General features: G+C 35.4%; 1 protein-coding gene across 8 annotated transcripts in view; it reads left to right on the top strand.

The window, feature by feature from the left end:
* VSTM2A (V-set and transmembrane domain containing 2A) overlaps window positions 1-16,678 on the top strand; it is a 76,511-nt gene extending 59,833 nt beyond the window's left edge. For 5 of the 8 annotated variants that reach the window (XM_080380020.1, XM_080380016.1, XM_080380019.1 and 2 more), the window contains one exon: window positions 10,089-16,678. In XM_080380020.1, coding sequence (XP_080236146.1) covers window positions 10,089-10,177 — 89 coding nt within the window. In that variant the 3' untranslated portion in view covers window positions 10,178-16,678. Of the gene's footprint in view, window positions 1-218; window positions 9,772-9,828 lie in introns of those variants that run through there. The other 3 variants (XM_080380017.1, XM_080380018.1, XM_080380022.1) reach the window with 3 other exon arrangements.
* The last annotated feature ends 423 nt before the right edge of the window (window positions 16,679-17,101 follow it).

Below are 17,101 nucleotides of genomic sequence, written 5' to 3'. Positions count from 1 at the left end.
GCATTCTTGGTGGTTGGTTTTGTTGCTTTAGTTTTTGCGTGTGGTTTCTTTTTTAACTTTGATCAGATTTTTTCTAGTGTTTATCTTAAACCTTAGGCTGGACTAGCTAGAAAGCTCAACACTTAGTATTTTGTTATTCTCTCTGGACAGGGATTTTCCATTTGATTAAATAATTCATGAGCTTCAAAGATATTCCAGACACATAGCCTTCTTTACAGCTACAGTAATAATCAATTAATCCTGCTTTGCTGATGATAAAGCCGGATGTCATTTGAAGAGCAGCTGATGATCTGTCCACTGGCCTTGTGAAGAGAAGACTGCCTCAAGCCCTTCATTTTACCTTATCATGAGGAAATTGCCATCATAGTTTTTGGCAACGCAACTTGCTGTCCTGTCTGTGTGTGTGTTCCAGTCTGATCCCCCTCACCAAAGTTTTTTCCCTCACCTACTGACAAACACTACTGTCTTGGAACAAAACTGCCTAATGTGCTGAAAGAATAAAAATGTGAAAGTTAACTGCCACAGCCAGCATTCCCAGTGCTTCATACCTGTGATCTGTGTGTTCATCAACAGCAACAAAACTACAGATAGCAAATCTGGATGCTACGTCTACTGCCAGTTCAGCTTCTACTGCTGTTATCCCCTCAGCTGCTGCTGTTGCTTGTGACACTGACTGAGGTTTTGGCCACCAAATCAAAGCCATAGGCCTATAAGGACTATAAAAGTGACTTCTACATGGCTACAGAAGATGGTATATCCATCTCCAGTTCATTCTGTACAACTGAAAAAGGAGTAAAAAGGGCAAGACGTTTTGCCAAGGAGCAATAAAAAAGTCAGTTATTAAGCCAAGAACTAGCAGTAGGTCTCAAAGAGAGCTAGGCGTTCAGATGGTGCAAAGCCTTTTAGTAGAATTACACTTTTTGAGAATATGGCTACATAGTATTGTACCTGTCTGAAACTCTGCCAAAATAACAAGTTGATTACCTATTTTGTACTCTGTTGAATTATTCACGTACATACAATATGTTCTGATCAGTGACCACCTTATACCTAAAGAGTCTTTGAATAACGATGAATGACATTTCATGATTATGATTAATCCCACATCTCAGAACTCTAACAAGTAAGGTAAAAATAAAAGTTGAAAAAAATCAGCAATATAGAATGTGAAGGAGATAGAATTAATTCAGGATTCAGCACCAATACTTCAGGCTTCATTCTCACAATCCGCCATTTTCCAACTAGTGCACTGTGGTCATAGGGATGATAATGTTGTAATTTTTTATTCATATCACAATAATAGCAAGGGTGAAGGCTTTGACTTGTAAACTCTGATTTAGCTCTTACAGTTTAAAATTTTGCCACCCAAAGTTTCTGTCTTGCCCCAATCAGAAGTTATTGCCCCAAACCTGGATGGCAGAAGGAAATAGGTGCTTGCTCCTCAGCTCTCCAAGTTCACAGTGTTAAGCATTAAACTGAGCCTCTAGGACAGCTGATAAACTAAAACATCATGTTGTTAAACTGAGATAGATGAAGAGATGGCATGGGGTTTGCTTGTACGGCTCCTATTGTGTGTTTAATTTCCATAAGAGGGGGAGGTAGAGAGATGGAAGCACTAACATCTTAAACTGCTCCAACAAAAAACATTAAAAGCTCATGAGTCACAGCCCCTAGACACAGGTATGTTCTGTTAGTCAGAGGCATTGTTCTAGTCTCTATAACAACTGCATTATCCACCAGGCAAAGAAAGGAGCAAGAGAATGGTCCCTGCCTCAAAACACTTACCATCTAGAAATCAGACAGAAGGAAAAAGACTCATCCAGTTGGATGGGTACAGATAAAGGGGAGCTTAACTGAATTCCATGAAAATAGCTCTTATATAAATGATATAAATAGAAGGAGATCAGGTTGACTGTATGTCAAACATAAGCCTAAGCAGTGTCAGGTGTGAAAAGCTAGAAAAGGGATTGAACATCTCATGCTGAAATATTTACAAAAAAATGATAATTTTCCTTCTATGTTATAATAACCCCCTTTGTATATGTTTTTCTTGGTATGACAGTGCTGTTGAATACGGTAGAGTAATATCTAGTATCATCCCACTTAAGATATTTTTCTGATAGATGAAAGGATGAACAGGATGCAAAAAACACAGGAGGAAAAAGACAAGATCAATTTTATTTTTCTTCAAATCAGACTCTTGTTACAACTTTATTGTATATTTCAGAAGTGGCTCTGTGAACAGTAATTACAATGTGGCATAGATAAAATATACACATATTTATATCTATTAAGAAAATGCAGAACAATTGGTGCTGGAGCCCTGTTTAGTTACAACAGCAGAAGCCAGTTACTAACAAAACAGTCAATTCAAGAAGAATTTTTATTAACAGCCTAAATTGCCACCTTCATTCAGGATGGGGCATAACTATATGCAAGTAAATGCATGAGGGTGGGTTACGTGTCACAAAAAGCTGCATTTGCTTTGGAATCAGCCATTTCACACAGAAAAACAGAAATGCACTGGTTTATATATTTCTGTCACACATTAAAAAAAAGTCTAAGACATTTTTTTTCCATGGTTGTCAGGGATAGGATGAGAGGGAAAGGTGCCCAGTGCTGATAAGAGCAGTCATAAAGCATGCTGCCACTGGTTCTCAGACAGTACCAATTGACCTATTTAGGGCCTGCATTTGCTTGAGCTTGTCCCCCTTCCTCTGAGCTTTTAACTGTTGCAAGGGACACTAGGTATTGGACTGCTTCTTACACTAGTTTTATTCAAATAGCTAACACTAGTGTTTCACAGACTATTTGCAAACACCTCTCTCAGCAACCCTTTTCTCAAAGAATACTTTTTCACTGAAATAGAAACAGTGGAAGTCAATGCATTACTTATACATGTGAAGATATATGCAAGGTAAAGGGAAAAAAAGCCCACCCAAAACACAAATGCACAAACAAAAAAACCTTCAAAATTTTGCAGACTCAAACACCAACTAAAGGGAGGAAGAGGATTAGGATATCTACTACAAATGGCTGATGCCTGAAAAGGTAGGCAGTATATCATTCTCCTAAGAAAAGAAAGTCAGTCAGGGAAGTTTGAATATCAAGACAAAAAAAGCTTCCACAATATAATAAATGCATAGTGATAGAAGTACTAGTTGTACAGCCACTAAACAATTCAGAAACATCAAACACACTCACTATATATTTGGCTGAACACATGAAATTTGAGATAGCTGAGCATAAAAAAAAAAAAAAAAAAAAAAAAAAAGTTTTATGGTCCTAGAAGGAGAAATATGCTTCTGGTTATATCTAAAGCTGAAAAGTGTGTGCCTTAGGTTCAAAAATCGTTTTGACTCTGACAGGGTCTACCCCATATATCACCTGCAGACACAATTCAGCTAAACTTCATTTCACCAAATGAGTATCTAATTTACATGTTTATAAGAGTATCACACGAAAATGTTAGGGAAATTAAAATTTCAGGAGCTGAATTTTTGGGGGTAGTCTGTCCAGATAGCTAGACTCACTTTCAGACCAAAACAGCCTAAATAAGTTTCCAGGAAGCATAAACAGTTGAACAAAATGTGGGATCACTGCTACAGAAATGAATGACTCTCATGAACCCAATGCAAAACTGTACCAGGATTTCCTAATCATGCTAGTATGTAAAATTTTATTTAGTCCTGAACTACTTATCAACAAAATTTAAACAAAGCCACAAATGAAAACAGAAGGAATTGCACTGTTGAGAATGGATGTCATGAATTACAGGAGAGACCAAAAATTACACTAGTGTCAGACCAAACCAACTACACTACCCAGTTCATCTTCCTGAAAAAAAAACAAAACCCAAACTGTGTTCCAACTGTACAGTGGGTTTTGGCTGTTTTCATCGGAACAGTATGAAAATCTATAAATTTTGATGCAATTCCCATTTCAGTTATATGCTTAGGGATCTTATCTCTCCTTCCTGCCCGTTCAAGGTAAAAGAGTGACAGGGTCAGATCATTTTGATGATCTCATTTCATCTTTGACAATAACATTCGAGATTTATTTAGATTCTTCATAGTGCATGATGGCTCATTTAGGAAGTCTGGTTCAAATCAAGGGGTTAAATGAGAGATAAACAATAGCACTGTTTGAAGAAATAAAAGGAAACCATGACTCTCAGATATGTTACAGAGACAAGATTTAAATGTTTCCCCAGGTATGAGCTGGTGTAAGGGATAATGTAGAAAGTTGCCTGAATGTAAAAGCCTGTGTTTAATCACACCAGTGTATCCCTAACTGTACTTCTGTCCATCTTGGCACTGTGAAATTGCAGAATTCATTTAAAGTCCCACTGTTCTTCCTTTCTCCCTTGATATTGCTATCTGCTGTCCTTTTATAGATTTTCTATGGCTTGCTCTGGACCACTGCCTGCAGCCAAGTATCATTTTACTACATGCTACTTGTATTTGAAGTCTCCTCAGGTTTTTCCTTTCCTGAGTATTTTCATCTCAGGTTTGCATTAGAACGTGGCTTTACGTGTTACTGGCAGCAAGTTAAGGGCTGTGACCTGCCTTAGCCGAGAAACCACTCCAGGAGTTATTGTGGCTCAAACCTCTGGCAGAATTCTCTCCTCTACTCAGGGGTGGAAAGTTGTCACTTTTCTTTTGCTTCATGACAGGACTAAACACCTCTGCCTCAGCACCTTACTTAGTAAAAGCCAGGGAATAACTGCCCATCTAGGTTCCCATCCCTCTTCCTCATCTGCTCTTCTGGGCATCTCTGGTAGAAAAGGAACACATAGCAGATGTACAGAGCTACTTGCTGGTTGCAAATTCTAAGTAGGCTTCAGGAAAATTCAGTACATAGCCTATTCTAAATTTCTGCCAAATTGGAAGCAGTAGTATTCTTCCAAAGTGAAAAAAAAAAAAAAAAAAAAAAAAAAAAATTATCAGAAATGCGGAACTTTTCTCCTGGCATGTAAGATCAACTCATTTTTCGCTGTGTGGTATGTTTGCCCAAGACTTTGGTGAGCAATTCATGCTATTTTAGGCTATTGTACAGCCAATTGAGAAAGATGGACTGGGAGCCTAAGTAAAGCATCTACATTAGGAGGCTTGAATATCATACTTACTGCTCATTTTTTTGCCATTCAAAAATCGAAGACAGGTGATTGAACCTTAAAACACACTTGAGAACTAATTCACATGATGAAAGAAAGGGGGACCTCACATTTGTGGAAGGGAGATTTTCCTGAGTGTGGGTGTGTATTCCAGCAGTATTGGAGAGAGACAGGTAACTATGATTTCTGTAGTTCAGAGGCATAAAAATGATAGCGATTGTTAGGCCACAGGGGAGGAATCTATTCATTTAAAACATGTGTGAAACATATTCAAATAAAACTTCAAATAAAATCAACCATACTTGGTTGTACCTGTCTTTATGGATGTAAAATTGCAAACATCTTCTAATAAATCTTATGGTTCATTAATATCTCCAGTAAAATTAAGGTAGGTATTTAATTGTCTTTTACTTACTTTATATGGAAATAATACAAAATTATGATTTCATGTAGTTTCCACTGGGGCTGACAAGAAGACTATTTTAAATCTAACACTATAAAGCAAAGCCAAGTATTGCAAAACAGCAAACCAGGCACTTCAGATGGAAAGTATCAGCACAAATCCCTGAAAAATTAAATTTTCAAGGTTTCAACACCTCTATGACTTTATAAACCTGTAGTACAACAAAATTAACTCAGCACAAGCTGGATATATATCCCCCATATACAGGCAGGGATATTTTGGCATCATGTAATACATACAGAGAATCTAGGATGGACTTTTGAGTCACTGGCTGTATTTCTCCTGCACTGGTCAGTGCAAAACCAGGACCTTACACAGGCATTAATCTTCCCTTATGATGAGTGGAAGAAAACTCGGGTATATCCTCACTAATATGTTTGGTAAAATATTAAAGCAGTGCTGTTGAATTCATAGATTAATTCTGGTTTTTATGTGGCAACAGACGACTCACTGTAAGCATTACTGTAAGAATCCAGTTTTCAGAGGCTCTGACAGGTGTTGAGACTGAGTGCAGGAGGCCATTACATCTCAGAGACCTCCCAAACCTTACCAAGTACAAGGAATGTAAACTTGATGAACTTCAACCCTTGCAGATGCAAACTACTCAAGACCCAAGGTGGTTAACCATATAAGGTACTCTTACAAATAGGGGATACTAAAAATCTAGGGCCTGAGACAGCTGCTTGGTTTACAAATCAGTGTTTTGTCCAGTTGTGAAAATTAAATGGACAAGGTTATCAAACCAGCATTTGCTTTTCTCTGCTTGCATCCCAGAATCCCATGTATTTTTACACAATTTTTGTCTGATCAATATCTTATTGAAAGCAAGGGATTATGGTCATTCAGGCATGCAATGAGTAACTAGTTTTTTGACTCATTAGTTTACTAACAGTTTGCAACTTCTGCTACCTTTATTTTATACTTAGATGCTCTAAACTTAATCTCATTCACAGATCAAAATTAATGTTTAGCTATTCGGTCCATACACTATGGTCCATGAAATATGGTTCAGCATTTGTGATGTAGATTATTATTTTAAACACTTTCACTACTATTTATCACTATTGGTTTTTCTCTGCTTTCCTAGCATTTAACTAAACCATGTATTTGAAAATAAATCACAGTTTCAAAGAGTTTAATGGCATGAACTACTGTTTCATGCTGTTGCACAGAAATTTGTCTTGTGATCACATGCCTTTGACAATACAGCATTAGTTTACAGTGTGTCATGGATATTTGCTCTTTTGGATGTATGTCAGTGGCGCACCACACATGGGCATTTACATCTCACAGGAAGAATTTAACTAGATTCCAGTGGTTGATAGGTACAATCATGAGAAGCCCTGACCCACACATCAAGTAGAGTTTGACCAATAATATAGAAATAATATATGAGCATATACTACTGTTCTTCTTCCAGGTTACTGTCTTTGAGGGTAGCATAATTGTAGTCCAGCTTTGCCCAGTGTTCTTGACCTGCAATAAAATTTCTTTTAGCTCTCATTATGTTAATTAGAAAATAATGTTAGAAATGGCAGGGAAATCGATTTAGCAAATCCACAGCCAGATCAACAGGTCTTTACTTATATTACCATGTTCACAGTTCCAGTGGTACTTTTAAGTATTGGTCAGAGCTGTACACCAAAACCACATCTGCATAAAAACTATAATTGTGAGATATTTGGATTTGGATTCTAAACTGTACTTTGCCTTGAATTTAAGTCTTAAAACAGTGAAACTATATCTCTGGTTTAAACACCCTATGACTTTTAGATTCACAGTCAAAATGGAAATTTCTGGCTATTTCTTGTTGCTTATCCTTTATCAAGATGGAAATCAATATAGTAGATTATGAGCAAATATTATAGAGTAGAAAAAGGAAAAGATCTAAAAAGGCTTCTTTCAATTTTGCTGTTATTATTCTACATTTGCAGCTTTTACCCTTCCAAAATCTAAAGAAATGCTTGTGTTCATGAGAGAACAAACACAGTCCTTTTACACATCTCCAGGGAAAAAAAAACCCACCCAAACAACTTAACCTAAATCCTTTGCAACATGAAGAAAAACAAACTTGCTGTTTACAGAAGAACATGCATGTCGAACATGTGATATGAAATTGGAAGGGAATCATGATTTATACAGAGACTGAACACTATAAATGCAAGGTTTATCATGTGTAATATATGACCCCTAATTTGGGGATATACAGATTGTCATATTTAAAAAAAAAAAAAAGCAAAACAAACAAAAAGAAATCATTTTGCCTGCAAATATGGTGCTGCTTTTCCCATTGTGAAACAGTTGAAATCAAACCTATTTTATATCATATTGTTTCTCTTCCACACATTACAGCTTTTAAATTCTCAAAGTATAATGCCATTAATTGTTTTAAAAGCTCTTTAAAAAATATCCATGAGACTCTTCTGAGTATTTATACTTATTTGCATTGCACATATTCTGTGCAGAGGAAATGTGTCTCCAAAGACCTCTTTAGAAATTGTCTGTAGCATTGTGTTTCTCTAGTTCAACCAAAAACATATTTAAATGTAATACAATGAGTGAAAATAATTCAATACATCATGAAATGATCTAACACTAACAAAGTTTCTAACTAAGTTCTGCTAACATAGTTAGGGAAAGAAAAGCCTTTATAAAAAACTGTCAAATGACAAATCTTACACCTTAATAAAAGAGAGAATAAAGCCATGCTGCAATAAAACCAAAACCAGAAACTGAACTCAATCCTTGAGCGCAAGCTTATAAATGCTACCTGTATGAGAACAACCCACAGGAAGAAGTTACAGCAAATTTGCTTGTACATCTGCTTGTTCCTAATAAAGAGCAAGTGTTCTGAGAAGCCCAGCAAAGTACCGCAGCGTGGTACAGGTAGGCTAGCATTATCAGATGGGCAAGAGGAAATCAGGCTTCCTACTCCTGTCCAAGGTCAGTAGGAAGCAAGCTCAGAGTTCCCCTGGACGTCTCTGAAAATCTTAGCAGTGTCTTTGAGATAAGGTTTCAGTTAAAAGTAAATATTCATTTAGAAGTTTAGTTCACACATGGATAATTGAAATACCACTGTTACTTAGAAGCTTTTATGTATGTGACAGAGGACTAAGAGTCTTTTATGGCAACTACTATGTATGCAACATCTCACACCATGTATTCACAAAAGTATTTACAGTGTTCAGAGATCTGGGATTTGGTTTAATCCCTGTTTTTTAAGAGAAAAAAATACCAGAGACAGGAACAGGAATGCTTCTTGTTACACTAATAAATGTAATCAGCAGATACAGAGAAATGTTTTACTGATAGACTTCCGAAAACTTTTAAAAATAAGAATTTGCCTTGAGTTCTTTCTTCTTTCATTGTGTATATTTATGAGAAAAAAAAATGTGTTTTTTTGGGCTGCAATGGAATCTAGCATTCAGCTTAATATTAAATTATTTACAAAAATAGTTTATACATGATTAATAGATATTTTTTTTAAATAGCCAGTTATTAAAAGTCCAGCATTATTATGGACTGCTTATAACACCATTATTATTTGGTTATAAAATTGATGCCTGTAACCATCAACAACATTAATCCTTTTCATGTATACAACACAGCTATAAAATCTATTAATCATGCATTAACCTGTTATAATTGGAACTTTTATTTATAGTGTAATCAAATTAAATTTATGATTTTCACTTCAAGTAATGTGTTTCAAAGTCTGAATGTAATTCTTTATGATATAGGGAGTTCTCAAGTGAAAATTTCAGATTAATTAGTCTAGTTTGGAATGATTTTATTTTGATAACACACTTAAAATATAGTCACATTTTTAGAAATAATTATATGTACCATTGTTTTCATAACTTTCTAAAAAGAAAAAAAGCTGGGAAAAATAATTTCTCAAAAATAAATGCTCTAAACCTTTTAGCATTCCATTTCCCCCTTGCAAATAGCACAGCCATTTGCCAGTATGTCCTCTGTTTTACAAGAAAACACTCTTTAGCCACTATATGACTTTCTTGTTAGCAAAGATGTGATACTGGAAATGATTTTGTAAAGAACACTGTGAGGTGGAAGGTGTTGATGTTTGTTACTATTGGTATATGGTTTCACTGGATAACATTGTTTAAAAAGACAGAGAAGAAACAAAACCAAAGCAAAACAAAACAAACAAACAAACAAAAATAAACAAAAACAAAAACACAGAAACTTCCCTGGGACTGAAATACTTTGTATGTGTTGTTATTTGCAGTGCATGCCAAGACATTCATGGGCACCAGAGCCAACCTGGCGAGCTAATTAAATATATAAATGTATGTGTTTAAAACAGCCTTATAAGGAGCATTGGAAATCTGCAAGATGAGCGAATATCTTATAACTTCTTCCGCAGGTGCGAGGATAGCTACAAGCCATGGACTTTCTGTCCTGCTTCTTGTTTGTGGCTTTGTGAAGGGTGCTTTGCTTTAATCTAAAAGTGCTGACTTTTTCCAATATCACTTTCTCTTCTTAAAGCAAAGAGCAAATCGCCTGTAAAATCCACGGAGCGGACAGCAAAGTTGACCCTAACCTCCAACCACCACTCTGCACCCAATGTACTCTAAATCTCTACACAAGGAGCACCTTCTTCAGGAAGTACAAACAAAATTACTAAATAAATAAATAAAATAAATAAATATTATAAAAAGAAGAGGATACCACATGTTTTCTTGATATATCTTATTTTCTTTGGCGTATCACTGATCTTTTATTTTGAAGAGAACTGTTGTGATGTAATCAAACGTTTTGTAACAGCAAGACCTAGTTTCCTTTTCTTTCGGCAAGGAGAAGCCTCATCCTTGACTTCTCAGGGGTTGGCCTGCAAGTTGTCAGTATTACAGAATTAACCATGGATGACATTTGGTTTCCTACCCTGGAAGAAACGTTCCAGCCTGGAAGAAAACAGAGACCAAATAATAAAACAAAACATAGTGATTTAACATCAAGCCCAATAAAACACCCCAGAAACGTCATTATTTTTTTTTATTTTTTTTTTTATTTTTTTTTTATTTTTTTTTTTTTTTCATGAGGAATAGGAAGGAGAAAAGAATTTCTACAAAGCAGCTAAGCAGACTAAAAAACGTTGTTTCTGGAAAACAAATTAGGATGTTTTTCTTTTGAGTTGTTTGGATTTTCTATCATGCTTTTTCCCCTGTGGAGGTTTTTCCCGTCTTTTTTTGTTTGTTTCCTGTCAATGGTGGCAATTACTGACCAAGGCCAACCCCTGATAATTGTGTGGAGGTTTATATATATACATCTTTTTTTCCCGTGTGTGCGTTCTATATTTCAGTGTGTTTTCTCTAATTTTGCAACTCCTGTATATGCAAAACTAACTTAAATTCTGTAAATTGCTTACAGTCTGTGTGATATAACTTCAGAGTAGACATACTTTGGTCCTCATGGAAGCCAGTTTTTAATATTATCTATATGTCATGCCACCAATAGACATCTTTATTTCTTTTTTTGACAAAACATCACTTTTTAGTTTGTAATTCAGTACTGTGTGGATTTTGTAATACATACTTTCACTTCCACTGCTTTGACCCATTTCAGCCCTCTGTTTACTCTGTAAATGCACATTAAAATTTGTTATGGTCTCTAGACAATGAATTACTTTAGTTTTGTGTATGTTGTGTTGGAGTTCAGATGCTGAAAAATGTTTTAATTTGTGATGTTTATAGAGGATGAAGTGATTTGATCACTGGAGACTGTAAAATGCAGGTTTGCAGTCAAATACTGCATGTAAAGGAAGGTTAGAAAGGGAAAAAGGAAAATAGAACAGGGCTTAAAGGATATTCTTTTAGTAAAGAATTTTAGGAAAGTGAGCTTGTTACACTGATAAACTATATTCACATCACAGCTCCTTCTACATGGCCAAAGAAACATCTTTCTTTGCTTTTTCTGGAAGAGGATTATCATTACTCATTGATATTCTTAATTAAAACACATTATGTATGTGAACCAAATATGAGAATTTTGCTGTTGAATGAAGTAATATGCATTACATGAATTACATTCATTAATGCAGGAAGGAAAAATTGCTACAATTTGCAGCTGCAATCAGGAAGGTTTTTTTTCTTGTTCCCCTCCTTCCACTGATGCTGAACAATCCACAGCCTTTCATTTATCAGCACAGACAATCATGTATACCACATGCTTATTATGATCTATTTACAGCAGCATTAAGTAGATGCAGTGTGGTCAGCTGCGTAATTTCTTCTCACTTTGTAAGTAATGTAGAAGGAAGTAAAAAAGTATGTTTAATATCTCATCAGTCCGTGGCCTACAGGCCTAACACTTTGTTTCAAAATGCCCATAAATCTGAATTTCAAAGGGGAAAGAACAGATAGCATAGAATCAAAGGGTAACACGCTAACCCTTTGGATGAGGATAACGTGTATGAAAATCTTATTTCCCTTAACCATACATTCTGTACTATAAACTTGACTGGGAATATCCAGTCTTTGTTTGGTTTTGGAAAGGTCTTAGCTGTAATAGAAGAGTAGAAATTTGGCCTCATACAGACAAAGCAGGAATAACTGTCAGGAGAAAAAGGGGGGAAAGTTCTTTTATTTCAACATAAAATCAATGAGCCACTAGGAATATTATGTATTGAAAAGGTTTTGCTCCGTAGTAATAACAGTTTATTAGCCTACTGATAAATAAACTAGAAACAGTCCTCATTAAAGTGTTCTGAATCAAAATCAGTATTGTGGATCGAAGAGGAAGAAAATTAAAAAAAGAGACAGAACTTTCTGAAGTCTCATTTTCTAAACACACTTATGGAACCGAACTTTCAGAGTTCTGGAGGAAAGGCTACATTTTCCCCATGAAACAGATATCTGTGACTGGATAATTGGAGAATCTGCCACGCAGAGTTCAGAAGCCTCAGTTTCCATTGGTCCTAGCTGAAACCAAATGATTAACATCACATATGTTTCATATCTTTACTATATACATAGATCGCGAATGAATATTCTGTGTATGCACATAGTCGTATGGACAACCTGTAGTAACAAACAGCATTTTTCAGAGGCAGTTTAGCCTCACATTGTTAAAGTTAGTCTCTGATTACGATGTTAAAATGATAACTGTGTTTTGCTTTATGCTGTTAGCTGCTTAGCTATAAATCACCATGTACTAGGAAGTAAGATTAAAGAATCAGCTGAAATTAAGAAGCAGAATTCTAGACCACTCAGACTAGTGGGATACAACTCCCATGATATTACTAAGGAAGGTGCCATATGGTGATCTGCTATTGTTCTTCAACAGTATCAACAAAAAATGGACAAAACAAATCTGTAGGACTTGTGAAAAGGCTTTAAAACTTGCATGAGGTGCTAAGGGAAAACAGTAGTTGTGCTCCTTCCCTCTTTTCCAAGATAATAAACCTAAATTCTTTAGCTGAGGCTGGTCCATCCCTTCTGGTTGCAGATATAAAGTCTAGCTTTACAGTTTCTGCCAATCTATGTGGATGCAGCAGCAACATCTCTTAACAGGAGCAAGTACTGCACTTCTGAATTCTATGCTGTGTCTTAACAGCCTTTCTTCAAATCAGGAATCTGCCTGAAGCTTCAAGAAATGTTTGAAATGAAAGTTAAGCTGCAGTAGCTCCCCTTTTTCCTAAGAATGTAGTTATGATTAATATTTGCTATAGGAATGAAACTACTGCCATTTTCTGCCCTGGCCCTGTTCTAGTTTTGATTTAACACTAATAGAGAAAAAAAATGGCTTAATTATATCCTCAAAAGTTCCATTGAGTCAGGTATCTAAAAGGTCAACTTGCACCTAGCAGTGGCAAAATCTCTCAAAACCCAATGTCCTTAACCTTTCTCAAAAAAATGTCTAGTTCTGAGGTGATCATTTACACGACTTGTACTTCTCACTTGGTGTCCCCAAGGCCTCATAGCATATGTGACTTTCTTCAGATTGTTTCAACAGGTTTTGTTTTTTAATAGAAGAGTAAACAGGTGAGTATGAAACACTTTTTGTATCTCAAGTTAGCTAAATACAGCTCACACACTTTGAGATGCTATGTTTTGTGAACCTAAAAGAAACATATTCCAACTCCATTAGATGTCAATGACAGCTTTTGTATTACAATAAAAAAAGACGTAACATTTTTGTACTACTGTTAAGGATTAGTACTGCTACAGAGCCTGTGCCATAGACTTTCCTCCTTTCAATGGTTACCAATATTTGAATCTCTGGAACTTCATGAATGCAAGTTGCTGTCTAACTTGTTTGGATTTTTCTTTCTTAATTGCTTTTTGTAGATTCTTCAAAGAAATTTATGGAGCAGGAGGGGTGCTCAGACCATAGGTTTAAAAAAGTTTATCAGACTAATTTAAGATTGACTGTTCCTCAGAACTCCTGTTAAGAAAGGTACTAGAACATTTGAATGGTAAACACTGAATCTATCATGAATTATTATTTCATTTTCATTCTCAACATTAAATATTTATATTACAGCACTACCTGAAGGCAAAGATCAGAAGTAGGTAGAAACATCTGAGGCATCACAGCAAAAGTAATAGGACTACTTGGAAGTTCATACCTATGCATGTAATTCAGTGCTGCTGTGATTTAGGATCAGAATAAGCCTTAGAACCAGTTTTTCTCACATTCATTCTTTAAAGTACTTTCTCTTCATTCAAATAAAATGAGCAGAGGCCTCAGCAAAAATATGAACGCTTGCCTAATATTTTTCATTGTTAAGTGTTTAACTTCTAATGATCTTTATGGTGATGTCATAATTTAATTCACCATTAAAAAAAAAAAAAAAAAGGCTCCACTTCTGTCAATCTTCAACTCCATCCTCAAGAAAAGGAAGAAAAAAACAATTCAAACCTTTGTTATTTGCAGGATAGGGGAACATTTCTTCATGACATTACTGTTGGTAAATGTCAAATGTTGTTTATAGAGCTAAAAGCATTAAGAACCAAGAATGGGATCAACATACTTTGCAATATAAATTTTTAAAGGTTAATCTTCTATGATTAGCTTAGCTAAACAATGCTAAGCACAAAGTAAATTGCTTAATGCAAGTAACCATAAATGGCTTCAGTCTTTTGTTCTGAGCTTCCTAAATATTGATTTATTTGATTTCACAGTCATAAAGTTTGCACATACATTCACATAGTTGAGAGTTGGTACATAGTTTTCCCAGTATTCTTCCTCTAACTAATACAGAAAGATGATAGCAAAGAACAAAGTTAACTTTGTCTGTAATAATGAATCACAATCAATTGGTAAAGTGTACTTTCTTGAGAGTCTAGTGTAATTGCAATCTTATTTCATTTTCTCCTTTTTGTGCTGTTCATTTTTTGCCAATGCTTCAATCTAAAAAACAAGACAATACTCTGTGTTTCTTACTACTTACTTCTTACAAGGTGACAGACGATGAAGTAATATTGTCTTTGTTATGAAAGGATCTGCATGAAAAAAAAATTGTTTTCATTTAACAACAATCTAAATGTTGACAGTGTCCTATTACCTCAAAATATTTTTGCTCATAGCTTTATGGGGAAGGAGCGACAGAAAATGTGTTGTTTCAGCTTCACTTCCCAGCTCTAAGGGTGTTCTGAGTTAATTGTCATCCTACAGCTAAAGACAGGACTCTTCTGTAAGTTTCACAAATATAGTAATTTTCCCTGTAACTTCCAGTGACAGATTAGTTTATGTTTTGAGATGGTAAATACTTCCAACACAGACTATTTTTCCCTGCAGTTATTAATGTTACGAGGAATGGCAACTATTACAGCCATAAACAAGCCACAAACAAGTGATCTCACAAAAGTTTCAAAATATGAGAAACACTTTACTTAAAAAAAAAAAAAAAAAAAAAAAAGAAAAAAAAAAGAAAGAAAAGAAAGGCTTTTGGTAGGATTTTCTTTTAAAGTTTTGTTGTAACCCACTCTTCTCTGTATGGCTATAAATATTTGAATTCCAACTATATCATGCTGACTGTACAGAAGGCCTTCAGATAGGAGCAAGTGAAATTTTAATTTCTTGAAATGCTCCTTAACATTGGCATTACAGCACAGAAAAATCTCTTATGTGTATATGAGACTATTTAAAGTGAGAGCTCATAAGGAAGTTGAAATGTACATAATAGACTATTAATACATTTCCTTTTTTCATATACTATGAACTTAAGAAACAAGAGACAAGATTGGGTTTGATAACTGGCTGCTTAAAATGAACTATTTCATGTAAATCTTTGAAGATGTAAAGTCTCAGACGTTCCTTATTAAAAGGACTTATATAACTATGATCTTTTAAGTTATATGGAGTTTAGATTTTTAAACTAAATTATGTATTAATCTTTGTACATAAAAATGAGAAAGAGGGAGATGATGACTTCTTTTGTTGCTTCTGATAGAAGATTATGTTAATTGCTGCTGATTTTTTTCAATATCAAATGATTTAACAGACCCTTCAAATCATTGGGAGCTATACTTCTTAAAATATAGGGGCTGGATTTTCTTATCACCTGCACTACACTTCAGTTTTTGGATGTCAACTAACACTGATTCAGGTTTCAAAAATATTGCTTATTTACCATAACAGAGAAGGGGCAATTCACGCTTTATTAAAAATAAATGTCTGTAGAGGAATGAAGCTGGGTTAATTAGCATTGATAATATACAGCTGTGGGTTGGCTTCAGGGGTGTCAGGTTGGCTGATGTAGATAAGGTGCAGCTGGGGCTGTTTCTGTTAACGGGTTGAGAGCCAATGAAGAGAGAGAAGCTGAGGAAGAAGAGGAGAGAGGGAAGAGGACAAGCATCTGGGGTGAGGAGAGACCAGGAGAAGGCAGCAGAGGGACTGGCATGAGGAGTATGCTGGCATGAGAAGGTAAAAGACCTTGTTGCAGCTTGATAGCTTGGAGAGTGCTGTGACAAACATCAACATATTTATTAAACCACCTTAATGTCTTTTTGGTGAATCAGGCATGAGATATATTACTTTTGTCCATATGTGGCATTGTATCAATGGGGTTTTAGCACTGACAAAAAAGGATGTGGAAAGGTGGATCCCGGGTGTTTCACCTGCTAATTGAATTCCTGTGTGTGATTCTTTCTGTTTCTCAACAGCAGTCAGCAATGAAAGATCTTTACAGGGGACTATGAAACCAAATCACTGCTGTAAAAAATGATGTTGATAGTTTGCCTCTGCAATAAGGTGAAACACTTGATGAAATTACATGCAATTTCTGTAGCAAAATGCAAAGGTTTTTCTTCGAAAACTAAGACTCTTTCAACTGACCTGAAAGAAGGTCTTACAATTAGAGCCTTGAACAGGGAAATGTTTTGTCTATGTTTTGCAACTGCACAACGGCAACCCTAAGGAGACTGTCAACTGCCCCTGAGATGCCACTCAGGAGATAAATATATGATGATGTATATATTTTTTTAATATATATATGATGAATATATGTTACACAACAGTAATTGTCTATAGGAAAAGATTGACTATTTTTAGTTTTA

Source organism: Falco punctatus (genome assembly GCF_963210335.1).
Source record: "Falco punctatus genome assembly, chromosome: 3".
Classification (NCBI taxonomy): domain Eukaryota; kingdom Metazoa; phylum Chordata; class Aves; order Falconiformes; family Falconidae; genus Falco; species Falco punctatus.
This window is presented reverse-complemented; position numbering and strand designations above follow the sequence as displayed.